The 26,834-nt window shown below is 42.4% G+C and overlaps 1 protein-coding gene across 1 annotated transcript; it reads left to right on the forward strand.

The window, feature by feature from the left end:
* On the forward strand, nucleotides 1-26,834 carry LOC124777197 (dehydrogenase/reductase SDR family member 11-like). Its single transcript, XM_047252512.1, has 6 exons — nucleotides 1-152; nucleotides 6,603-6,765; nucleotides 16,662-16,791; nucleotides 18,058-18,187; nucleotides 24,512-24,658; nucleotides 26,496-26,834. The coding sequence occupies exons 1-6, from the start codon at nucleotides 15-17 to the stop codon at nucleotides 26,535-26,537; spliced, it is 750 nt and encodes a 249-aa protein (XP_047108468.1). The 5' UTR covers nucleotides 1-14; the 3' UTR covers nucleotides 26,538-26,834.

The following is a 26,834-nucleotide window of genomic DNA, read 5'->3' on the forward strand; positions in this document are numbered from 1 at the left end:
ACAGGAGAGCAGCGATGGGCATCGAGAGGTACGCAGGCCGCGTTGCCCTGGTGACGGGAGCCAGCTCCGGCATCGGAGCCGCCATCGCGCAGGCGCTGCTCAGGAAGGGACTCACCGTCGTGGGACTGGCCAGGAGGGTCGACAGGGTTAAGGTAGGCGACCTCGTCACTGGAAAACGCCTCCCGCGTTCTCCAGGTAGATGAATTGCAATTGCACACTACCTAAACCTACGGTTTGGAAATTTTGATACACTACATAACTGATGTAGTGAATAGCAGGATTAGCGGTACTATTCGTAGCACTGGTAGGGAAAGAAACATGTTGTTTTGTTGTTGTGGTCTTCAGTCCAGAGACTGGTTTGATGCAGCTCTCCATGCTACTCTATCCTCTGCAAGGTTCCTCATCTCCCAGTACCTATTACAACCTACATCCTTCTGAATCTGCTTAGTGTATTCATCTCTTGGTCTCCCTCTACCATTTTTACCCTCCACGCTGTTCTCCAATACTAAATTGGTGATCCCTTGATGCCAAGGAATATGCCCTGCCAACCGATCCCTTCTTCTAGTTAAGTTGTGCCACAAATTTCACTTCTCTCCAATTCTGTTCAGTACCTTCTCATTATTTATGTGATCTACCCATTTAATCTTCAGCATTCTTCTGTAGCTCCACATTTCGAAAGCTTCTATTCTCTTCTTGTCTAAACTATTTATCGTCCACTTCCATACATGGCTACACTCTATACAAATACTTTCAGAAACGACTTCCTGACACTTAAATCTATACTCGATGTTAATAAATTTCTCTTCTCCAGAAACGCTTTCCTTGCCATTGCCAGTCTACATTTTATATCCTCTCTACTTCGACCATCATCTGTTATTTTGCTCCCTAAATAGCAAAACTCCTTTACTACTTTAAATGTCTCATTTCCTAATCTAATTTCCGCAGCATCACCCGAATTAATACAGCTACATTCCATTATTCTCGTTTTGCTTTTGTTGATGTTCATCTTATATTCTCCTTTCAAGACACGGTTCATTCCGTTCAGCTGCTCTTCCCATGTCCTTTGCTGTCTCTGACAGAATTACAGTGTCATCGACGAACCTCAAAGTGTTTATTTCTTCTCCATGGATTTTAATTCCAACTCCAAATTTTTCTTTTCCTTCCTTTACTGCTTGCTCAATATACAAATTGAATAACATCGGGGATATGGTACAACCCTGCCTCACTCCCTTCCCAACCAAGGAATGTGTAAGAGACAAGCTGGGATTCGACTATTTCTCTTTGTTTTTAGTTTGTTTGCTTCTTTGTTTTGCATATCATTGGAACAGCACATCAGCCAGTCTTAGTCTATTGTGTATTTTGTACCCTTACTGAATGTAAATTGTATTTTACAAGTAATAAAAATTAGATGATCGCGTAACTTCTGTGCTTTAATGTAACCAAAATAATTACTTTGGATCCATGTACAGTTCACTCGCAGAAACAAAAAAAAACTAATATTATTATTGTTATATTCTCCTCTTCGTCATGATCAAAGGCAAGAGTTTTCTGTTGTTATTGATAAATGTGAAAGTTGTTTATGAAGAAGAGAAACATGTTTTATATAATTTGAATTAAATACTGAAGCGATGTTTGAATATTTTTTTTTTTTGTTTTGTGTATGTTTTATTTTAGCTTCTTGTTGAGGACATTGAGTTTTATAGCGCTGTATAATAAATCTGTATTGTTTTCTTTATTTCATCTGTTTCCTGTCACAGATCAATAATTTTCGAATAAAACGTGAATTAAACATTGACAACTTAAATTTTGCTGTAAATACTGTTTATTTTTAAGCAACAGACATGAGGATAACTATGTAGGACACAAATGTGTCTTAGGTTATGCGGCCCATTATATATTCTCACTCACATTCTATACAGTTCACCGCTTCCCGTTTTTATCGGAATCTAGTAAGACATATTTTTTGATTTAACTAAGGCGTTTGGTTGTGTTGAACACAAAACATTGCTTCAGAAGTGAGACCATTACGGAATACAGGGAGTACCTCACAATTCGTTCACCTCTTACTTTAGACAGACAGCAAAAGGTCATTATTCACAGTGTTGAAAATGGCTGTGATGTGGGGTGTGAGTGGGGTACGGTCAAGTAGGGGGTGCCCCATGAATCAGTGTTGGGGCTGCTCCTCTTCCTTATTTATATAAATGATAATCCCTCTGGTATTATGGGTAACTCTAAAATATTTCTGTTTGCTGATGACACTAGCTTGGTAGTAAAGGATGTTGTGTGCAACATTGGCTCGGTTTCAAAAAGCGCAGTACATGATATAAGTCCATGGCTTGTAGAAAATAAACTAACGTTAAATCCCTGTAAGACTCAGTTTTTACGTTTTCTAACACATAATTCAACAAAGCCCGCCGTTTTAATTTCACAGACTGGGCATATGATTATTGAAACTGAACTGTTCAAATTTTTAGGTGTTGAGATAGATACTAAACTGACATTGAAAGCCCTGTTGAGGATCTTGTTCAAAGACTTAATGCTACCATTTTTACTATTCGAACGATATTTGAAGTGATCGTTCGACATGAAAATTAGTCTACTTTACTTACTTCATTCGCTTATATCGTATGGTATTATATTTTGGGGTAACTCTTCCCCTTCTGAAAGGATATTTTTGGCTCAGAAATGGGCGATTTGGGCAATAAGTGGTGTAAGTTCGCGAAACTCTTTTCGACCCCTGCTCACTAGTCTGCGTATTTTGACATTGGCCTCTCAATATATATATATATATATATATATATATATATATATATATATATATATATAATTTACTGTCGTATTTTTAACCATATCATCTTATTCCCAAGAATAAGCAGCTTTCACTCAATTAATACTGGACAGAAATCCAACCTTCATTTGGGTCGGGCATCTTTAACTCTTGTGATGGAAGGTGTGCAGTATACCGCTGCATCCATTTTCAATAAGCTACCACAAGAATTCAAAAATCTTAGCAGTAATCCACGCGCTTTCAAATCTAAACTGAAGAGATTCCTCATGGGTCACTCCTTCTATTCTGTCGAGGAGTTCCTTGAAAAATCAAGCTCATTCTTGCTGTATTTTTGATTGCGTTTACTTGAGCTTATGGACTGTCTTTTTTCGGGTTCATAAACATTTTATTTTTATCTGTTATTACTTTTATGTTGTAATTTCATGTACTGATACTTTCCATGACCTTGTAGATGGATGGCTCTGAGCTCTATGGGATTCAACATCTGAGGCCATCAGTCCCCTAGAACTTAGAACTACTTAAACCTAACTAATCTAAGGACATCACACACATCCATGCCCAAGGCTGGATTCGACCGTAACAGTCGCGCAGTTCCGGACTGATGTGCCTAGAACCGCTCGGTCACCGCGGACAGCCCATGACCTTGTAGATTTGCTCCTCAACTTGACGTGTAAATAAATAAACACTGATCGCGTACTTAACGTAAGTGATCGCTATGAAGTAACGTCCGTTAGGTAAGCAACACACGTAACGTATAGCTGAAATAGGTACGACCTTAACTGAGCAAAGGTACTAGGGAAATTACCGTAGTCTATGGTTACTTACGATAGCCCACAATAGCCTACAGTATGTTTATATCTTTTTATCTATTTTTATAACTCTCTATCAGTACTGTTGAATGATTAACCTGGTTCATGGCACCTGGTCCAAATTTCAGGTCACCTATCTGGCGGCTTCCTGCGACTATAAAAATCTAATTTTCAGTATTTCATATAATGATTGACCAAATTTAAAAATTTTAGTTTTGTCATAATCTACCCATTATGGGGTATAACCTTGTGTTAAAGTTTACTGCAGTTAGAAACTCTGTGTATGTCTTCAGGCAGTGTAACTCATGGCGCAAATACCCACAATACGTTCTTCCAATATTTGGGAATAAGAGCAGTTAGTGACTTTTAACAAACTTTACCCGCAATTTCTCACCAGTGTAACACTTTTTCTCGCTGCTAACCCCGACGGAATGATGAAACGAAAATCTTTTATCGCTTACCGTATGTTCGCTGTTCATACAGTAAAACTGTCGCATTATGAGTGGCGTTTTAATGTAGTACTTCCTTACATCTAACTATATTAGCAACACATTTCGTTGAGATTATCCATATATACCATAGAATGTATATGAAACATTGTATCATTGTGTGGCTCTATTTCAGGAAATATAGCGTAATGGAACCTGAGATGTGTTAAAACTAGATTGTACCGAACTGGAGTGCCAATTACCCAAACTATGGTCATCCAGCGTTTGATAACGACAGCGCTTAGCGACTTCAAACGAGCTTTAACCATTATTTCAAACCTTTACTACACTTTTTCTCGCATATATCCCCTCGTAGTATTTAATGCATTAGCTCAACAGCAAATTAATCAGATACTTAAAGCTGATTTATATACGAGAGTTGGCTTCTCTTAAGAACCGAGAGTTTACTGGTGCTTCACTGTATCACCAGTATTTGTTAACTCTAAACAAACATATACATTTCTGCACCGTCATCTACCAAATAAAATGGGTTTATACGGAATATACGAACAGACAATGGGGATTAACTTGAGTCTTCGACATGGCCCGTTAGATCTGGGCCATGACGTAGTACTCTTTCGGTGGTAACATGGTTCATCAATCAGAAATTAAACACTTTCTTTGGTTATGACTAAACATTGTATTTGGTAGCCCTAGCACTGAGCGGAAGCAGTTACTACGTTTATATGAACGTGAAATTACCCGCTGCTCTAGCCTGTCCAAGCCTCTTCGTCTCCGAATAATTACTGCAACTTAGTTCCATCTTAATATGCTTACTGTATTCATCTCTTGGTCTCCCTCTACGATTTTTACCACCCACACTTCCGAACAACATTAAATCTGTTATCCTTTCATGTCTCAGAGTTTGTCATATCAACCTATCCTTCCTAGTCAGATTGTGCCACAAATTTCTTTTCTCCCCAGTTGTGTTCAGTACCTCCTCATTAGTTATGTAATCTACCCTTCTAATCTTTAGTATTCTTCTGTAGTACCACATTTTATAACCTTCTGTTTTCTTCCTGTGTGTGTGTGTGTGTGTGTGTGTGTGTGTGTGTGTGTGCGTGTGAATTCCTAAGGGACCAAATTGCTAAGGTCATTGGGGCCTAGACTTACAAACTACTTCAGCAAACTTAAACTAACTTACGCTAAGAACAACACACATACCCATATCCGAGGAGAAATCGAACCTCCGGCGGGAGCGGCGGCGCAAACCGTGACATGGCGACTCAAACCGCGCGGCCACTCCACGCGGCTTTTCTTCTTGTCCAAACTGTTTATCGTCCCTGTTTCACTAACATACTTGGCTACAATCCATACAAATACTTTCAGAGAAGTTTCCAGAATGAAATTTTCACTCTGCAGTGGAGTGTGCGTTGGTATGAAACTTCCTGGCAGATTAAAACTGTATGCCAGACGGAGACTCGATCGCGGCAGAGGTCCCGCACTCGCGTCTCGATCAGTCACACAGTTTAATCTGCCAGAAAGTTTCATATCAGTGCACACTCCACTGTAGAGCGAAAATTTCCTTCTGGAAAATCCCCCAGGCTGTAGGTAAGCCATGTCCCCGCAATTGCCTTTCTTCCAGAAGTGCTAGTTCTGCAATGTTCGCAGGAGAGCTTTTGTGAAGTTTGGAAGGTGGGAGACAGGTACTGGCGGTACTGGAGCTGTGGGACCGGATCGTGAGCGCAAGGCAAAGGTGCCGAGTTCGAGTCTAGGTCCGGCACAAGTTTTAATCTGCCAGAAAATTTCACTTTCAATCAAGATTTCCTAACATTTAAATTAATATTCCACGTGAACAAATTTCCTTTCTTCAGAAACGCTTTCCTTGCCAGTCTACATTTTATATCTTCCTGGTTCGGCCATCATCACTTATTTTGCTGCCCCATCAGCAAAACTCAAATGCTACTATAAGAGACCCGTTTCTTAAACTAATTCTCTTAGCGTCACCTGGTTTAATTAGAATACATTCCATTATCCTTATTTTTCTTTTGTTGGTTTTCAGCTTATATCCTTCCTTCAAGACACTGCTCATTCCATTCAACTGCTGTTCCAAGTCTTTTGCTGTCTCTGACTGAATTACAATGTCATCGGAAAACCTCAAAGTTTTTTTTCTTCTTCCTGAACTTTAATTCCTACTCCAAAATTTGTGGCCGTGCGGTTAAAGGCGCTGCAGTCTGGAACCGCAAGACCGCTACGGTCGCAGGTTCGAATCCTGCTTCGGGCATGGATGTTTGTGATGTCCTTAGGTTAGTTAGGTTTAACTAGTTCTAAGTTCTAGGGGACTAATGACCTCAGCAGTTGAGTCCCATAGTGCTCAGAGCCACTTTAGTCTCTCACGACACCTGTTTTTCCTTTACTTTCACGCATTTGACTAGTTGATTAGATTCCTCATACATTTTCTCCATCTCACCAGCTTGCGATGTGGTGTGCACTGCTGATTTCGGTCATGGGATTATTTTTTAAAACACTTATTTTGGACTGGAGGACAATAGAATTCAATTTACGCTTTCATTTCAGGCCCTCGAGCTGAAGGATGCTCCGGGGAAGCTTCATGCTATTGAGGGTGACGTCAGCAATGAGGAAAGCATTCTCGCAGCATTTAAATGGATCAAAGAGAACTTGAAAGGTGTCGATATCTTGATTAACAACGCTGGCGTTGGCAATGATGCTGATCTCATCTGTAAGTATCTAAATGCATTCCTATAGATACGTAGCAGCGTTCTAGATATTTAAGCAACAATTGAGCTCCTTTACTGTTCACAGTATATATATATATATATATATATATATATATATATATATATATATATATATATAAACACAACTTCACAGACAATAAATGAGATTACAATCGTCCATACCAGTACATCCAACATGCTACATGCAGATCCATGTAGTGGCGTTTACTCAAAATGCAATCCAGTTAAGGTAGCAGCTATCATGCGGATGCCACTTCCGATAACCTGTAAAGTCCTCCGCCGATTTCTTGGAATGCTCGTTACTTCCGCCGATATTTACCACATTCAGCTGAGACGCAATGCCCTATTAATGAATTGCTTAATGACAAGAATGCATCAGGTTGCAGGAAAGACCCTTCGATCCTGGAGATCACTAAAGCTTATGAGGGCTTTTAAAATTGCCTTAGCGGACGCCACACTGCTTGCTCACCCAGTCCCTGGGGCCCCCATCGCTTGATGGTAGATGCGAGTCAGAACGCCGTGGGTGTTGTGTTACAGAAAATGGTGGCTTCCACATGGCAGTCCTTGGCATTTTTTTCTAAGAACATGTCAGAGAAAAAGAAGTGCTGGAGTTTTCGACATGGAACTTTTGGCCATTTACTTGGCAGTTTCAACACTTTTGGCCATAGTTGGAGGGCCAAGTGTTCATGATTTACACAGATCACAAACCCCTGGTAGATATTTTCAAAGATTACTGAGCACAACACAACCCGCCATGTACGTCAAGCTGATTTTATCGCTCAGTTCATTACAGATATCCAACACATTCCAGGAGAGCAGAATGTGGTAACTGACTGTCCATCTCGTAAATGCACAGCCTTATCTGTTATTGATTGTGCAGCAGTGTACTGGGAGCCTTTGATAGTACCTAATGAATATAGTTCTCCAAAGTGGTGACCACGTACTGAAGGGATTTTTCTCATTTTCTCCATCGTGCTACATTCCATCATAAATGAATCCTGCCAACGTGAAGACGGAAGATCCAGTTTTGCCATCCGCTTCTGGTGTTGTAGAGGCGTCTGCTGGTTCTGCATAAGTCGACCAGGCCACCGACGGTAACAGGTTTTGAAACACTAAACCTTACGCAAGTGGAACCAGGCTGCGTGGAATTGCGTCGGATACTGACACATTGATTATTTCTCAACTGGATTTGAATGTTATTGAACAACAGGACGATATATTGACCCATGAATCGTATGCGTTGTTCAGAGAAACTGTGTTGCAGCGTTTCCTTTTAGTGGTAGAGGCGCGATTACAGCGTATTGTAGATAAAGAGGTTTGAGTTAGTGATCCCCCTCCCAAGTGCTCCGTTCGTTGGGCGCATTGGCGGGAAACGGACTGTTGTCTGAACAATCATGAGAGCTATTCTGGCTCCGCAGGTTATCCCAGAATGTACGGGCCCTCCTTTTAGCAACAGCACCTGTCCCTGGTCCCTGTATTTCGCAGTTCACAGCCGATGCTGCGGCTCCAGAGCCATCTCTGAACAAACTGCTCAACGCATTGTCCAGGTTGAATGCAGAGCTTGTGAAAATGGAAATTAGCGTTTACAGTCATTGGCAGGGAGGCCCCTAATGGGCAGGTCCTGCCGCCTCGGTGCAGGACTTATTACATTCGACCCCACACTTGGCGACCTCCGCGCCGGATGGGGATGAAATGACGAAGACAACACAACATCCAGTCCCTGAGCGGAGAAAATGCCCGACCCAGCTGGGAATCGAACCGGGCCTCTTAGGACGGCATTCCGTCATGCTGACCATTCAGCTATCGGGGCGGACACAGCTTGCGAGGAAGGACAGCAGCGTAGCAACGCTCGCGACTACACCGCGCGCCGTAATTCTTGGTGTTGGTACCACAGACGTTCTGGAAAAGCTACAAGACAGTGCACCCATCCTTGCAACTACCCAAACGCTGTCGACGAACACCCTAGGCGCTCGCGCTCATCCGGATTACTCACAGCGCCTGTCTCACATACCAAATGCTACGGTGTCGGCAGTAGGCAGATAGATTATTCATTACTGACAGAATGTCAGGTTTCATTATCTTGTTGATTCTGGCGGGGAGATTAGTGTTGTTCCAAGAGAGGAAGATGACGGCCAACAGTCGTCCGACCTACTTGCAACTCCGATTTTGACGGTGGCAAATAATTCACACATTCCCATGTTTTTGCAAAAAGACTTTGAAGTTGTCATTTGACAACGAGTTTTCGCCTTCGTGGACGTTTGTGGTTGCCGATGTTTCAGGCCCTATATTAGGAGCAGACTTTCTCTAGCGCTTTTCTTTGGCACCTGATTTGGTGCACCGCTACCTGGTGAATATGTCTGTGTCTTCTAATAGGTTCGCGACAGCGCCGGGCCGCGTACTACGCGATGCCGCCGATTTCGGCCGCGTTAAGATTTCCAGGTCGACTGCGCGTACAGCGACGCGTGTGTTGTTACCGCCTCCGCTTTCACCTCAATGGCACGCGAGTGCGCTGCACGAGAAGACGTCGCAGCCGTCGCTTGATAATTCCGAGCTTTCTGCATTACAGGTGGAATATGCGACTCTTAACGGAAAAATCTGCGAGGTCAACGTCTTGTACGCTAAGGAAGTGCGGAATGTTGCTACACTACGTGAAGAAAACACCGATTTGAAACTGAATGAGGCAACACGGGAACAGGAGTTGGAAAACAAGCTCGCGGAGCTACGGTACCTGTTTGGTGGAGCCAGTTCCCCTTCCTCTGCGCCCTCCTTCTTGGACTCGCCGGCAGAGGACAACGACCTCGGTCAGCGGTTTCCGCCAGAGTCCCAGAACTGACAAATCCTGTTGTGGCCCAGGGTGCAGTGAGGCACTCTACTACGCACCACATACGCATAACTCCAGGCCCAGCCGTGGCTCGTAGGCCTGGGCGCTTACCTCCTGAAAAGTTACACACCGGTGAAGAAGCGTTTGATGAAATGATTTCTGATGGGACAGTGACTAGGTCACACAGTGCTTGGGCATCGCCGTTGCAAATGGTAAAAAGGAAAATCGGATCATGGCGCATTTGTGGGGATTATAAGGGTCTCAACGATCACACTGTGCCTGACAGATACCAAGTTTCCAATGTGTCTGAGTTCAACAATAATTTAAGTGGTGCTAGTTTCTTTAGTGCACAGATTACGATGGCAGATTTGGACCCACATAAGACAGCTGTGGCAACGCCATTTGGTCTTTTCCAGCATAATTTTATGACTTTCGGCCTGCGAAACGCACCCCAAATTTGGCAGCGTTTCAGGGATGAAGCACTGCATACGCTGCCTTTAATTTTCTGTTGTGTTGACTACATGCTGGAATTTTCTAACAAAGTAGAGGAGCGCACGAAACATATGTATGCAGTACTATCAAGATTGGACAAGTATGGAATCAAGATAAATATAGACAAGTACTTCTTTGGAAGACAGAAGACTGAATTCCTTGATTACATTATCACACAGTCTGGCATTTCTTCAAATACAGTTAAGGTAGCAGATATCATGCGGATGCCACTTCCTGTAGCCTTTATAGGGCTCAGCCCATTTCTTTGAATGCTCAGTTACTTCCGCCGACATTTACCACATTTAGCTGAGATGGAAGCCCCTATTAATGAATCGCTTAAGGACAAGAACACGATAGGTAGCAGGAAAGTCCCTTGAAATCTGGAGACCACTAAATATTACGAGGCTTTCCAAATAGCTGCAGCTTAGCCGAGCGGTCTGAGGCGCTGCAGTGATGGACTGTGCGGCTGGTCCCGGCGGAGGTTCGAGTCCTCCCTCGGGCATGGGTGTGTGTGTTTGACATTAGGATAATTTAGGTTAAGTAGTGTTTAAACTTAGGGACTGGTGACCTAAGCAGTTAAGTCCCATATGATTTCACATACATTTGAACAAATAGCTGCAGCAGGCGCCACAACTGCTTGCTCACCATGTCCCTGGGGCCCCCATCGCCTTGATGCTAAATGTGAGTCAGACCGCAGTGGCTGCTGTGTTACACCAAATAGTTTCGTCCACATGGCAGCCTTTGGCATATTTTTCTAAGAATCTGTCGGAAGAAGAGGGAAATCTTGGTTATTTACTTGGCAGTTTAAACACTTTTGGCCATGGGTGGAGGGCCAAGTGCTCAAGATTTACACAGCTCACAAACCCCTAGTTGCTATTTTCATACATGTTACTGAGCTCAACTCACCCTGCCCGGTACGTCAAGTTGATTTTATCGCGCAGTTGTCTACGGATATCCAACACTTTCCAGGACAGCAGAATGCGGTAACTGACTGTCTACCCCGTAACTACATAGCCATGTGTGTTGTTGACTGGGCAGCAGTTGCTGTCGAGGCTGACCCTTTCCTCCAAACTGCCGATCAATCCCTGCTTCCACTGGACTGCGTCCTGAGCAAGTGCCACTACTGGGACCGGCACCCCGTGTCTGTTGTGAAACGTCGAGCAACAGGGCCCGTCCTTTCATCCCACCACGTTGGCGTCGTGCTGTTTTCTATGCATTCTACAATTTATCACATCGATGGATCAGGGCATCCGCAAAGTTGATATCAGATAAAGTTTTGTGGCAAGGCATGCAGAAAGTGTCTCGTCGTTGGGCACGAAGCTGCATTCAATGTCAAAAGTGTAAGGTCTTCTGACACATATCTGCCCCTGTAGGAACTTTTCCTAAACCATCAGAGAGATTTGCTCGCCTCCACGTAGATAAGCCCTCTACCCCCCTTAGAGAGCCTCCGTTTCTAGGTTACTGTGGTGTACCGATTCTCTAGGTGGCCTGAGGCGGTTCCTGTTTCCGATATCTCAGCTATTTCAGTCCCAACTGCTTTTGTTTCCTCTTGGTTTCCCGTTTCGATATATCCCAGTTGAGAACGTCAGCTGGAGGCAGGCACTTTGATTCTGAGCTGTTCGAGGAACTCTTACGTTTGTGCGGATGTAAACACCTCAAAACTACTAGCTACCACCCTGCCAGTAATCGCACGGTGTTTTCGTATGCACTGCACTTTTTAGGCTAATCTGTCTTGTCAGGCATAGTCCCGGAGCACTGCGCTCTTATCACTGCTACTGGGCTTAAGGACTGTTGTCTATGACGATTTGGGATGTTCCTCTGCCCAGCTAGTGTACAACGAGGCTCTGAGAGTAGTTAATATATTTTTCCCCTACCCCTCCTTCACGTTTATTGGTTGGAGAATATTCCGAAATTTTGCAACACTTCCAATCTCACATGCGTAGCCTTAAGCAAATAACTCCTATCCGACATGGTACTAAGCCATTTTTCTACCACAAGTGAGTCTTTACTTGTAAAGTCGTTTGGATCAAAGACGATATGGTCAAGCCACCACTCACCCCCGCAGCATGTGGGTTCTTATCTGGTGATTGATAGAAATTGATAGGAAGGAAAGCGGGATACGACTCAGTTGACCGCCTTAAACCGGCATGCATTGAGGATGAACAGCCTGCCCTTGAGCAAGAGTTCTTGTCTGCCCTTGCCATCCCTCTTCTGAGCATTTCGATATTCCTTCCCCTTCATAGGCTGCCCCACAAGTAGTGCAGTCACGCTCCTGCAAGCCAGTGGTCAGTGTTGTTTCCTTGTGTCAACAGTTGCTTGATCATTATGCTTTTATCTGCTGTTACCTTGCTCTCGCAATAGCTCTATCTTTTCTTGTGTTCTGCATTGTTTTGCATTCATGGTACTTATAGCTCCACAACACTGTAATATTATAATAAGAATTTTTTGTGCCGATTGTCATGAACATTTGGCAAATATGGCCGAGCTACAACTCTCCAAAAAAAAGGGGAGGGATTTGATGTGCCGGATGCACACATAAATCGAAGATCGATTGTGAACTTAAGCTGAGTAAGTTCACAATCGATCTTCGATTAATGTGTGCATTTGCTACACCACGTCGGGGTCACCACTGTGGAGAACTATATTCAATGATCCTCTAACACACTTTTTTGATGTGAGCACCTTCATTATTAACAGTTATGCGTATAACACAACTTCACAAATATTTGAGGAATAGACAACAAGAACCAAAGAGATTACAGTCTTCGATCCCGGTGCATCCAGCGTGCTGCGTAAGTTCACTGTCTATCTTCGACTTAAGTGAGCATCCGCCACGTCAGTTTTCGTTGATTGACTGTCCGCAGTCACTGTTCATTCAGATGTTAAACTCCTTTAATATCAGTAATAAATACCAGTTGTTTTTGCGGAAGCGCAGGTGTTACCACTGGATATAAAACTAAATTGATATCCATTGAGTTTAACGCTTGATGTTAATCAGTGTGCAAACCGGGTTTTGCTTCGTAAAATCTGACTGTGAAATGGATAAATGAAATGAAGAGTAGCACTAATTATTTAATAGATGCCAAAATGAAAATCGCAGAACTGTGAAAGAAAAACTGCCCGAAAGATTTGCCGTACAGGTGACCACAAAATCTCGTTACATCCCACTAATACCCAACATAAATTCACAAACTTGAATAAACAACATGAACATAATTTCTTTAGAGGACTTTGCTTAGGATGTGAACAATGTAGAGCTGCTCGTGAGGGGCAGTGCACGATTACTGATGGAGGTCCATGAGAATGGACCCTCTGAGTCGCAGTTGAGATGAACGCTCCCAGTTTGAAATCTGCTTCGACCTCTTTAAGCCCGCCAGGGTGGCCGAGCGGTTCTAGGAGCTACAGTCTGGAAACGCGCGACCGCTACGGTCGCAGGTTTGGATCCTGTCTCGGGCATGGATGTGTGTGATATCCTTAGGTTAGTTAGGTTTAAGTAGTTCTAAGTTCTAGGAGACTCATGACCTCAGAAGTTAAGTCCCATAGTGCTCAAAGCCATTTGAACCATCTGAACCTCTTTAAGCAGAGTCAAGAAATCATATAGTATAGGAAGATGCAAAGTAACGAAGAAAGATGTAGAGGAAATGCGATTAATTCGTTGCTAACGCCGATCAGTCAGGCTTCTTGAAAGAACTGCGAGCAAACCTCACTACGTCATTCAGAGGCGAAAAAGGACAGTCTGTTGTGCAATAGATAAATGCTATGACACATTCATATGCAACAATGACGGTGATAAGTGTAGTGGACTGACAAAGCAGCCAGTCCACAGTGACGGGTAGCCGAAAGAAAGGCACGCGTACACACACGCCGACTGGCGTGAATTCTGGAAAAGGATAAGTAGTGAATGGTAGCAAGAAAAGTACGTAGCTGCTATACTTAACTTTTATATAGTTCATGTGAATACAGCATTCTTGATGAGACATTTCATACGATAACTATCAAACTGTGTAAGGCTAGGGCGCCTTGCTAGGTCGTAGCCATGGACTTAGCTGAAGGCTATTCTGTCTCTCGGCAAATGAGAGCAAAGGCTTCGTCCGTATAGTCGTTAGCAAAGTCGTCGTACAACTGGGGTCGAGTGCTAGTCCCCATCTCGAGACCTGCCTTGTGGTGGCGCTCGGTCTGCGATCACACAGTGGCGACACGCGGGTCCGACATCTACTACATGGACCGCGGCCGATTTAAGCTACCACCTAGCAAGTGTGGTGTCTGGCGGTGACACCACAATAAGTATGAGTGCCTCCCTGTACTGTTTTTGAAGCTTTATATTTACCTTCAGGGACATCAAGGCATATTAGGACCAAAAATAGAAATAAAACATCTGTTTAGTGGCCAAAATCTTATAATTGACCTATCAAAATCAGGAAAAATAGGAAACAATGATATTTATCATTTCATTCGAAACAGTTTCTAACTACTTGCAGATATTAATTCTTTGCTTTTGTTGGACTCTTGGCCTGAGCGTAACTGTACCTCTGTCTTTAGGGGGACAACGAAAAGATTGTTGATATAATTCAGAATCAACCGGCAACAAGCAATGCGACTATCGATAAAGAATTATTTCGATTATGGAAATTATTTTTAAGGAAATTGTCGGTCAGTATAATTTCCGATAGCTAGGTGTCATATGAGGTTTATTACGAGAACAATACTTTTAAATGTAAGTCATTTCCGCGCTGTCAGTTTGCATCGATACCTTTCTTTTACACATTGCTTCATGTACGCTCGATATGCAGCACAATAAGCAAAGCAACAGCTAGGACCATTTCTTACTCCACAGTAATTCTGCCTGAATAGAACTAGTAGCTGCTGTGCCTGGAAGCACTAATTTTTCTTTCGTCATGTGAGCTTTGTGTAAGGAAAATTTTTGTTTCGTCTCCTAGAACTTAGACCTACTTAAACCTAACTAACCTAAGGACATCACACACATCCATGCCCGAGGCAGGATTCGAACCTGCGACTAGACTGTAACGCCTAGAACCGCTCGGTCACACCAGCCGGCGTAGTGGTTAACACTGGACTCGCAGTCGGAAGGACGACGGTTCAAACACTCGTCGGGCCATCTAGATTTAAGTTTTCTGTGATATTGCTAAATCGCTCCAGGCAAATGCCGGGATGGTACCTTTCAAAAGGCACGGCCTGTTTCCTTCACCGCCTTTGGCACAATTAGAGCTAGTTCTCCATCTCTAATGACCTGGATGTCGATGGGACGTCAAACCCAAATCTTCCTTCCGTCTTTCTTCGTGCCCTGTCAGACCACTGAATCTCACTTGGACCATTCCCCTTGGACTAAGATATTTCAGAGAGTCGACTGTAAAGCTGAGCGTCTTGATATTTTTCTCAAGAGTATTTGGAAAAGCACGAAAAACTTTCATTGTAATTACCGGATGATGGTTTGAAACTTATTCCTTCTGAACAGAAGAGAGGAAGATTTTTCAACTTCACCTTCATTTAGTTAGCTTACCTTACTTTAATTTTGGCAACTACTGCCTGTGCACAATTTAGAGAAAGTGTTTTCATCACGCCAGATATCGAATATTCTGGTGTAAACTACTTTGGAATGATATAAAACTGTCGTACGATTCCTTTACGTTCTGTCGTGATGGCTGTCAGAGACTTTCAACCATCTTTGTTCTATGCAAATGAACCTTCGGTTTCCATTTTGTCACCGAGAAATAAAAATTTCACTGATTTCTGTTTATTTTCTATGCATACCAAGCTCGCTACTTCCATTTTACTAGCGCCTTTGGACTTTAATATCGCTGTGTCAGATACTTTCAGACATCTCGTCCAAGTTTTGGTTCATTTCCGTTGTTTGTATGTCATCCGTCGCGTGTTCTGGCTGAAAGGTATCATGTGGTTCACTTCGTTATGTTTTTGAGCCTTCAAAAGCTCACATCTGACTTATTTTCACAGGAACGAGATCCTTTCTCCACGTACATGATCAAACACGTACATCGGGCTAGGTGAAGCACCTCATGCTCCATTGTTGCTCCTCATTGCTGGCATTTCTGTCTCAAGCTCATCTTAATCATACGGGGGCTTTTTCATTACATTTTTGTAACTTTTATCTTAATTGATGCTTTATAATATCTGAATTAGGTTGTGAACACCAGCGCACACTTACGTTCTGATTTCAGCACTTAATATTCGTTTTCTATTGCTTTGTAAGTGTTCAACGAACTCTGTATCTCAGCTAAGGAATAGTATTTACTGTAATTGTTGTACTGCCCTTCCCGTGCACACGCACCACGACGATTAGCTTCGATTAATCAGTATTCAAAGTGGCTGCTTCATGCAAGTAGGGTCGATGCAGATGCTTCCAAGTCCACGCTGTAGCGCGTCATCTTCATTGGTTCCATTTATTGACGGAAGCTATGGGCAAGCGATGTGAGACATGCACAAGAACCGTCGCTTTTTAAGTCGAGCTTCTGAGACGTTGAACGATAAGCTTTGCCGCATCTGCTTCGTGTACACTGGACCCTTGCTAAGAGCTTTATTTTTTAATAGCTGGTAAAACAGAAGACTGGAAGCGCATTCTGGACGTGAACGTACTGGGCCTCAGTATCTGCACCAGGGAAGCCGTGCAGGACATGCTGAACAGGGGCGTCGACGACGGCGTCATCATTCACATCAGCAGGTAGGCAGCGGCAGCAACTAGTACTCCTTGTAACAAGGCGATTGGTCTACATATAAAGCGTCCTGTTCGTCGAAGTCTGACATATAACGGTTATACATCTTCCTGTGCCACCTTCAGGAAGTTTTTCATTTACTTCCTTTGTCGGCAAATTTACCTCCTTCCGTTCACGTAGTAATTCAGTATTTTCTTTGGTAGTTTTACAGCTCCCATTCAGTTCGCAAGTGGTTTTCACCTATCATCTGTGTATTCAATTATTTCCTCACTAACAGCAAATACATGTAACATTTACTTTCTTTTTATTCAGCTTCTCGCTACCTCACTCCCTGACTAGATTTTATCTCCTATGTTCTTTAATTTCCTGTCTTTATTGCTTTGTTTCAAGATATCGCCTTTAGACTGCCCTCACGAGAGGTGATGCACAGCCACTGTCACTAATTGTTTCTCATGATTTATTTCGATCGACTAGTCCGAAATCTTTCTCAAAACTTTTAAAATTCATGTGGGTTTCTAGGCACAGCTACTTTTGTTTTTCTATGAGTGGCTTGCTTCTTTAAATATATAGTTTTATTGACATTCATGTCCCAAAATATACTACACATTAGCAATATGATGCTAATGTGTTAAGTACATTGTGATCATTGGTATCTTTTCCATATCCGCTTCAGTGTGTTAGTAGTTTTTCCTTTGCGCCTTCCTATTAAAATGTCACATAATTTGCTATCTGGTGTTTTCAGCACAGTCGTAACTGCATCACAAAGTGAACTGTCAGTATAGACTCACCGTTTTGCATCCACGTGTCCACACGCCAACATCTGACCTCCTGTACAGGGGATAATGCACATTGATAGATTGCTCCTGTACTTGCAACCTAAAAACTTACTGTTCCTAATAACTAAAGCTACTAGTCCGCAAATGACGTAACTACTGATTTAACGTTGTTCAGTACGTTGTCCTCAGTCACCAATAGAAATAACTGCGCTTATAACCGTTACCACACACACACACACACACACACACACACACACACAACACACACACACACACACACACACACACACACATATATATATATATATATATATATATATATATATATATATATATATATATATTCGTTCTAATTATACTTACAATATTACACTGTAGTCCATAATGGATGAAATCATTAAGAACCTTCCTTTCGACTGAGAGGTTTAAACAGCAGCTTTGTCAGTCTAATGCCTCACACAACATGAAAGTTTTGAGCAGCACCCCTTCCGTCCGCAGTGGTCTGGCCCACATGTCGCCGCCCATGGGGAACATCTCGATGTACACTGCCAGCAAGCACGCCGTCAAAATTCTGCTCGACGGACTCCGGAAAGACCTCGCCAAGAAGAAGAGTAAGATCCGTGTTGGGGTAAGTCGTCATTGGCAGACTGATGATACGAACACCTGTTGTATTTTTTGTGTAATGTAGCTACATTATTTTCACAAAAAATGGTATAACGCTTGATAATGTCACTGTAATAGACCTCAGAAGTTTGGAAGGTCCTACGTATAAACAGCTGACCATTATTAAATGGAAGTTTGATGCAAAAATAATCTTCAGTTATTGAGTTTTGATGTGTCTACTCAACCGCAGTTGTTTGGTTTCTGTAGCCCACAGACAGGTATTGGCGAACTGCAGTATCAGGCTTTTATTGTCACTTAGCACTTATGTGGAGCTCATCCTAGAACACTGACGCAGACATCTGACAAGGAATATCTATGTGTTACTGAAAATGAGTCATCGCTCAAAACCTGTTTACATGAGAATTTAACTGCAATAAAAAACTGGTTGTTGCTCTCCGCCAGTAACGTGGGAAATATGGACACGTGCGTGTTTGAATAAAACTAATTTGGTAGGCTGCACTCACAGTGCCTCATTTGACAGAGAGACACGTGAGTGTCATTGTTGATGTCGGGGCCTCTAGGGATTGAGCAGGAGCTCAGATGCATCGTGGCATTCTCAATGTAGACCACCTCTATTCAGCGAACGGGATTTTTTTTACCGTAAGTAATTTATATGTGAATGGGGAAAACAATCTTCCAATTAATTCCAACCTAAAACCATTTATTTTGCCTCAAAGTCATGAGCAACACAAGTGAGCTGAAAATTGACCTTAATGTAATTATTAACAGACTGAGGGGATATTACTACTAATGTGTGGTGGAAAGGTAAATTTCAGAATAAGTTTTGTTTTGTAATGTAATACAGCCATAGTTACAACCAGAATATTTTGTTGTAGAAAAAATACAATTGCAATGTACTTCGCATTACATTGCTGCACCTAGTGCATTTTATCCTCATATTTGTAGCTGACTGAAAGCGTCAAACTACAGTATAATACCTATAATTAATAAATTAATTCATGTAAATTATTCTGTCAAGAAAGGAATATTTATAATTTATTTATAGCTAATAAATTAATTCATGTATATTAGTTACTCAAAAGACACAAATAACAAAACCATCCCTACTTTTTCAATTTCCTGAGTGGCGTTAACCAATCTAACACTATATAAAAATGCTTTCCAATGTGTAACAATAAATAAAGCACCATAACATAAAATGGGAAGTTAGTCGCTGACTTTCGAAGATGGAACATTAGTGACTATATGACTTCGCGACAGCTACGTTATGTAAAGTTCAGTAGAAAGTAGCGTCAGGAAACCGAATGACTGTACAGAGAAAATTTTCGCAACATGCGTCATCATAAAGGGAAGAAATTTTTCTCCGTGGTCGAAAATGTACAAGAGGTTAAATCGTTGCGACAACAGGGGTGTTCGAGAAAGAGTTGTTCACGTGGTAAGATGCCTATTTGGAAGAAAACAGCCTAGAAATTGCTGATAAAACAGATATTACAGCCCAGGCACAAACAACACATACTAGCAATGGAGCTGAATGACAATGAACCCAAGGTCCAGTTCTCTCAGTGCATTACATTGTACTGGAACATTGGGTGTGGTGGTTGTCGCCCCGAGCCTTTGTTATGATATTTTTCCACTGTAATGTGTAAGCTTTTTTAAGACGAAATGGTGTATTCATAATTACCACTACTTCTTATTTGCTCTGAGCAATCAGTATTGGATTGTCTAAGACATAAATAATTATAAACAAGGGGATATAGATATTTTACGGTTGGCAATGGACTTAACAGAGAATATAGATTACGGATAAATAAAGATAAAGAAAGCCATGGACACTAGAAAGAAATATCCAAAAACTTTGTGTCAAAACAGAAAACACGTAGTAATAAAAGACAAATAATTCATCTACCTAGGAAGCAAAATTATCCATTATGACTAATGCAAGGGAGGTATTAGAAAGCTTATCAGGAGGTTCCAACATAGTACACATTCCACTGAAAACTGGTAGATTCATTCTGGTTACAACCCCCTAGGCCAGTGGTTCCTGACCCTTCTGACATCATTACTATTAAGTGCAACGGTACATTAACTGGCACCGCTACCCCTAGCCTCCCACTGCTATCAACATTAGCGTCTAACTAATTTTTGGAATGCAGAATTATTTTTAAGACTTTTATTTTTAAAATGATTAAATAGAAGTGATGCTTAGTTTTTGTGTTGTATTAAACGAGGAAATAGTGAGTCAATGTGACAACTGATACTGCTTGTTCCTAACAAACTAGGTTTTAGAATGATGAAGCAGTTCCCAGGGCACCACCAGTCCTACCTACAACTCCTTCTCAGGAAAGAAAGCTATCAACATTGAGGGTAGACACTTGTTACAAAGATGCTTGCCCTGCAGCAATGGTCTCCCTAGCACCACTTTCTTCACCCACAGCCTGCAACCTCTCTAAATCAGTCAAGGTACAATGGGTGCACCACACTTACTCTTTGTAAATGTCTTTATTGCTGGACTCCTCACTCATGAAATGGGAAAAACTTATAAGACTTCAGAGTGCTAAAGTTTTGTGTCTGACCACTGCCCCATAACTGTAATAACATTAATAATTATAATAATATTGTATACGCCCTACAAGAGCGTAGTAACCACTATGTAGTTACTATTTTGTTGTGCTGTCGATTAAGTTGTTTCTTGTTGTGAAGTGAATGATAAAGCAATTTTGATGTTTTGTGGGAATTACCTGCATCTCGGAGAAGGCTATTTCATGATACATTTAAGCATATGTTACTGCTATAGAGGTAGGGTACAACGTAAGGATTCGTTGTAGTGGGTGGACTATGTGCAGAAGACGTTCATATATTCATTTCACATGCTGTAGCTTCTTCCAGACTACTTGATGAGTTAGTGGTGGCACATATTTGAAATAAAAGAAATTAATAACATTATTGATTACTTGCATAATTAGCATTAGTAACTGACCGAAACGCAATTGAACCATGTTTTTCTTTGTAGCAATCAGGAAATTTCATTTTACCTCAGGGGTTAGTTAAAGCCACGTTCCGAACAACTGGTATAGTCTGTTCCAGGAGTGTTAATGAAGCAAGATGTACAGGAGATCTTGTGGGAAGTTTGGAAAGTAGGGGAGAGATACCAACACACCTGTAATAAACAATATGAGTCACCCTATGACAGGTCAGTAGGTAAGAACATCACTGATGAAAGGCAAGGCTGAGTATTTAAGTACCGATTCCACACACAGCTTTTTTCTGCCAAGAAGTGTGTTTAATAAACTGATAACGGCGAAGAAAGCTCTCTGTAACAAAATATTTATAATGCTATCAAATGATGTTACGAAACTGCATTATAAGTGCGTGATAGTGTATGTTCTGAGTGCAGTACTATATGCAGGTGGAACAGAGACCATTAAAAATAGCCAAACTGGTCGGTGAATTTGAAATGTGGAACTAGAGACAGGTGTTTGACATTAGATGAAACAGATAATCGGAGACGTAACTCACCTTTCTAAACACTCACGTTGTTATGAATGTGGAACCAGCAACGTCTGTCACAGAATTTCCTCAAACTGTATTTGCTGACTTTCGTAACACCTTTGCAAGACACTGCACGTCTCTTTCAAACCAAAATATTAGCATTTAATTCCCATTAACATCCATTTTGCTGATAGTAATTTTCCATTGTTTGTTGAGTGGTGTCACCACTTCATACCGAGATTCTTCCAGTCACCAAATCTTGTAGCTGTACTTATCAGGATAGCCTCACCTACACTGCAATTTCATTAGCATCTCATTTCCCTGCTTAAAATTTGATGTTGAGACATAATTACATGTTTTTGGAGGCCAAAATAAATACTAGAACTAAATAAAAACGTGCAGGTGTGATTACTTTTGAGTCAGAACTAAATAGAAGAACTAATTAAAAACCTGCAAGCGTGATTACTTTTGAGTCAGTAATTCAAATTACAGTACCGTCCTAATGTCCGTATTCTAACATTCAATGCTTCTGTTTGGGGAGCATTGCCTTATTCACATTTATATTTCGCTGTCGTCTGCAGCATCAAACAGTATAGACATCTATACATGCACAGTGGGAAAGCTGAATGATGAACCAGACATATCGGGAACGTTGAAAGGTGATGAGGAGAGGAAAACTGTCGGAGGGGCACATTTAAAGCATTCAGTATTAGTAAACTTAGCCCTGAAAGAGCAGTAGGACTGAAAATTGATTAATAGAAAGAAACGTTACAATATTTAATGAAGATTATCGAAAATGTGGAACGTAGATGACTTAAAGTAGCATAGCAAAGGGAAGAGATCGAGGATTTTATCAGCAGGTCGAATAATTGATAATTTTAAAAATAGAGCCTCAAGGTGAACTCATTTTCTCACACCACTGACTATAAAAGAATTAATATTTCCGCAATACATTTTATATGCACGTGAAGTTAGGGTGTCCATGAACGAGACTCGGTCTTGATGACGTCGAGATCTTCTGCCCCACTGGCTGACAAACTCGAAATTTCCCACCCTGAACAGATCTGTCGCTACATTTGTCCCTCAGGAAATCTGCGATTCCCAGGTACAAAATGAACAAACCACCAGCAAACACAACTAAAAATTAGCCTTCAGAGCCTTACTGTGAACTATCTCTTGCTAGACTTCTTCAAATACACTCCTGGAAATTGAAATAAGAACACCGTGAATTCATTGTCCCAGGAAGGGGAAACTTTATTGACACATTCCTGGGGTCAGATACATCACATGATCACACTGACAGAACCACAGGCACATAGACACAGGCAACAGAGCATGCACAATGTCGGCACTAGTACAGTGTATATCCACCTTTCGCAGCAATTCAGGCTGCTATTCTCCCATGGAGACGATCGTAGAGATGCTGGATGTAGTCCTGTGGAACGGCTTGCCATGCCATTTCCACCTGGCGCCTCAGTTGGACCAGCGTTCGTGCTGGACGTGCAGACCGCGTGAGACGACGCTTCATCCAGTCCCAAACATGCTCAATGGGGGACAGATCCGAAGATCTTGCTGGCCAGGGTAGTTGACTTACACCTTCTAGAGCACGTTGGGTGGCACGGGATACATGCGGACGTGCATTGTCCTGTTGGAACAGCAAGTTCCCTTGCCGGTCTAGGAATGGTAGAACGATGGGTTCGATGACGGTTTGGATGTACCGTGCACTATTCAGTGTCCCCTCGACGATCACCAGTGGTGTACGGCCAGTGTAGGAGATCGCTCCCCACACCATGATGCCGGGTGTTGGCCCTGTGTGCCTCGGTCGTATGCAGTCCTGATTGTGGCGCTCACCTGCACGGCGCCAAACACGCAAACGACCATCATTGGCACCAAGGCAGAAGCGACTCTCATCGCTGAGGACGACACGTCTCCATTCGTCCCTCCATTCACGCCTGTCGCGACACCACTGGAGGCGGGCTGCACGATGTTGGGGCGTGACCGGAAGACGGCCTAACGGTGTGCGGGACCGTAGCCCAGCTTCATGGAGACGGTTGCGAATGGTCCTCGCCGATACCCCAGGAGCAACAGTGTCCCTAATTTGCTGGGAAGTGGCGGTGCGGTCCCCTACGGCACTGCGTAGGATCCTACGGTCTTGGCGTGCATCCGTGCGTCGCTGCGGTCCGGTCCCAGGTCGACGGGCACGTGCACCTTCCGCCGACCACTGGCGACAACATCGATGTACTGTGGAGACCTCACGCCCCACGTGTTGAGCAATTCGGCGGTACGTCCACCCGGCCTCCCGCATGCCCACTATACGCCCTCGCTCAAAGTCCGTCAGCTGCACATACGGTTCACGTCCACGCTGTCGCGGCATGCTACCAGTGTTAAAGACTGCGATGGAGCTCCGTATGCCATGGCAAACTGGCTGACACTGACGGCGGCGGTGCACAAATAGTGCGCAGCTAGCGCCATTCGACGGCCCACTCCGCGGTTCCTGGTGTGTCCGCTGTGCCGTGCGTGTGATCATTGCTTGTACAGCCCTCTCGCAGTGTCCGGAGCAAGTATGGTGGGTCTGACACACCGGTGTCAATGTGTTCTTTTTTCCATTTCCAGGAGTGTAGTTTATAACGTGACTTTTGAGTAGGGCGTTCCAAAATAAAGGTTTATTGGTTCTACATTTTGTTATTCGGAATGAAGAAATGTCTGTCTCTCTCTCTCTCTTCCTCCCCCCCCCCCTCTCCGTCTCTCTCTCTCTCTCTCTCTCTCACACACACACACACACACACACATTGAAGAGATAAGCATGTAACATACTGATGCTCTTCATTTATTACAACAGGCTGTTTCCCCGGGACTTGTAAGAACGGAGTTTGCCTCAAACTTCAAAGACTTCAGTCCGGAGATGTACAAACTGATGCCCGTGCACGAGTCAGAGGACGTAGCGGAGGTTGTCATCTGCATGCTGTCTCAAGACCCAAGAGTTCAGGTAAGGTCGTCTTACTTGATCGAAATATTGTGTTAGAGTCTGTACTGTGTTTTGCAGTTTACCTCAATCGCCCTGCTCACGATTTTTATTCCTCGTTTTATTGGCATCGCTATTTCGGAAATACCATCATTACATTTTATTTTTATTTTCTGTATTCAACATCATACGCTTGAAATGGAGATTCTTAAAGTGAACTTTCTGGGATAACGATCACTGATTTAGAGTACTGAATAGTCTTCCTGAGAAGACTGGCACACATGCTTCGACAGGTGACTTTTCCTGTCTAGTGCCGAGCAGCGCCATACAAAAGTTAAATAACAGAAAGTGAGCCAAATGAGGAGGGAGTCTTCAAAAGACTGGGGACTGGGTGTTACGTCCATTATCATTTCATCATCGTCAACACACTAGTTGCCAAAGTGGCATCTGCTAGAAAGACTTGCACTAGGTGGCCGAGCAAACCAGATGGGCTTTACCGGAGAACAATGCAAGAAGATCATTTTATTTTTTCCCTATCCTGTGCCAGTCTTTTCATCTACGCAAAACTATTATACCCAGGGTCCTGCGTAACGTTCATCTGCTTATTCTAGTCTTTGCCTGCCCATACTATTTAACCCCATTTGTCGCGTCTTTTAGCGCCAGGGTACGTGTTTCTGGCTGCTATGGCAGGCCTGTTGGCTTCTGCAGTCACCCCAGACAGTTTGCAGTTGCTGGTGGAACAGATTTGGGGGGAAGGGGGTACATTTGTTCGGCCTGAAGATGATGGCCAAACTTTTCCGTAGGCCTCCAAAGGGGAAGGTGATCGGAGCGAACTAGGCGGATTTTAACGGAGAGTAATTTTCTCGGGAAGTCTGGGTTTTCCAACACTCATTGCACCAGAAAGCAGCACCTTGCAAAGGAACTGTAATCTGCCCTGTGACACATGGCATATTTCTACAGCCAGAGAGCTCTTCAGTATGTGTTGCTTTTGGCATACAGATGGCAGGGTGGCACATTTTACTGGAATGAGTTTTATTTTCGAAACAAAAGGTAGAAGCTGACTTGCCTACAGATTTACCTCTGCCTTAATTAACAATCAGACGAATGTGATATGACTTTTAAGGTTCTGTAAAATTGACCAGCTAGTTCCCCAAAACTTGAGGTTGACGTTTTCTGTGTGTTGACAGGGTGGCTCGCTTATCTGCGATTTATGTAAATGATCAGCCAGCCAGTTTTTCACCTTGTCTTATTTAGATTTTACAGAGTCACAGTTGTACCATTGCAGTGTCATTGATTATTTCTTTGTATATTAAATTTTGTCCCCCCTGTGACTTTGGTTTCGGTTTACTTGGCGTCCAGAGCTTGTACTCTATTTAGACGTCTAAATCACACGTTCACATTGCATATTGAATTGTGCAGAGAAAAAATATAAATGCTTGTTTACAGAATTAAAAGATCAGTTTGTCAGAATGGTTCCCACAGTAATGTTTAAACAAACAGCATGATAAGTAAGTTAGTGACTTCTGTGTAATTAATTCATGCTGTTTCCTAAATTTAGTCATAAGCAATACGGAGAACTGAAAACATGAATACTATTGAAAACTGTCAAACATTCCAGATACGGGAAACATTAAATAGAGAGTAAGAAAGATGTACTGTCGATGTCAGAACTGTGATATCACAAGATTGGGGAAAGCAAACACAAAATTGTGTTCTTTCACAAAGGCAGATCCTGTTTTTATTTCACATAAGCTTGGGAATCAATCTTGGAGAGATACATGTGTAACAGTCTTACATTATTATTTGTGTAATATTTTTCTTTCTCACGCTAACGACTAAATAAAATTTACTGTTGTTACAGATTCATGACGTCATTATGAATCCTACAGGTAGTGTTTACTGAAGCTGCCAACTGTCACCTGAAAAATGTCAAACGCATCATTAATCAATAGAGAACTCACATCACTGGGTGATAGTGTGCGATAGTTGCACATCAAACTAGAACTTTTATCTGGATTGTGTATATTCCACACTGTTCTTGACAACCCATGCAACAGATGGTGATCAACAGTCATCAAGAAAGAATGGAAATTATTTAAACGATGTAGCTTATTTATAATAGCAATTAAAAGTAAAACAAAATACGTCTGCCGTTTTGTAGAACTATCTAAGTTGTATAAAAAATAAACAAATAAAAATA

This window comes from Schistocerca piceifrons, chromosome 2, assembly GCF_021461385.2.
Source record: "Schistocerca piceifrons isolate TAMUIC-IGC-003096 chromosome 2, iqSchPice1.1, whole genome shotgun sequence".
NCBI classification, from domain to species: Eukaryota; Metazoa; Arthropoda; class Insecta; order Orthoptera; family Acrididae; genus Schistocerca; species Schistocerca piceifrons.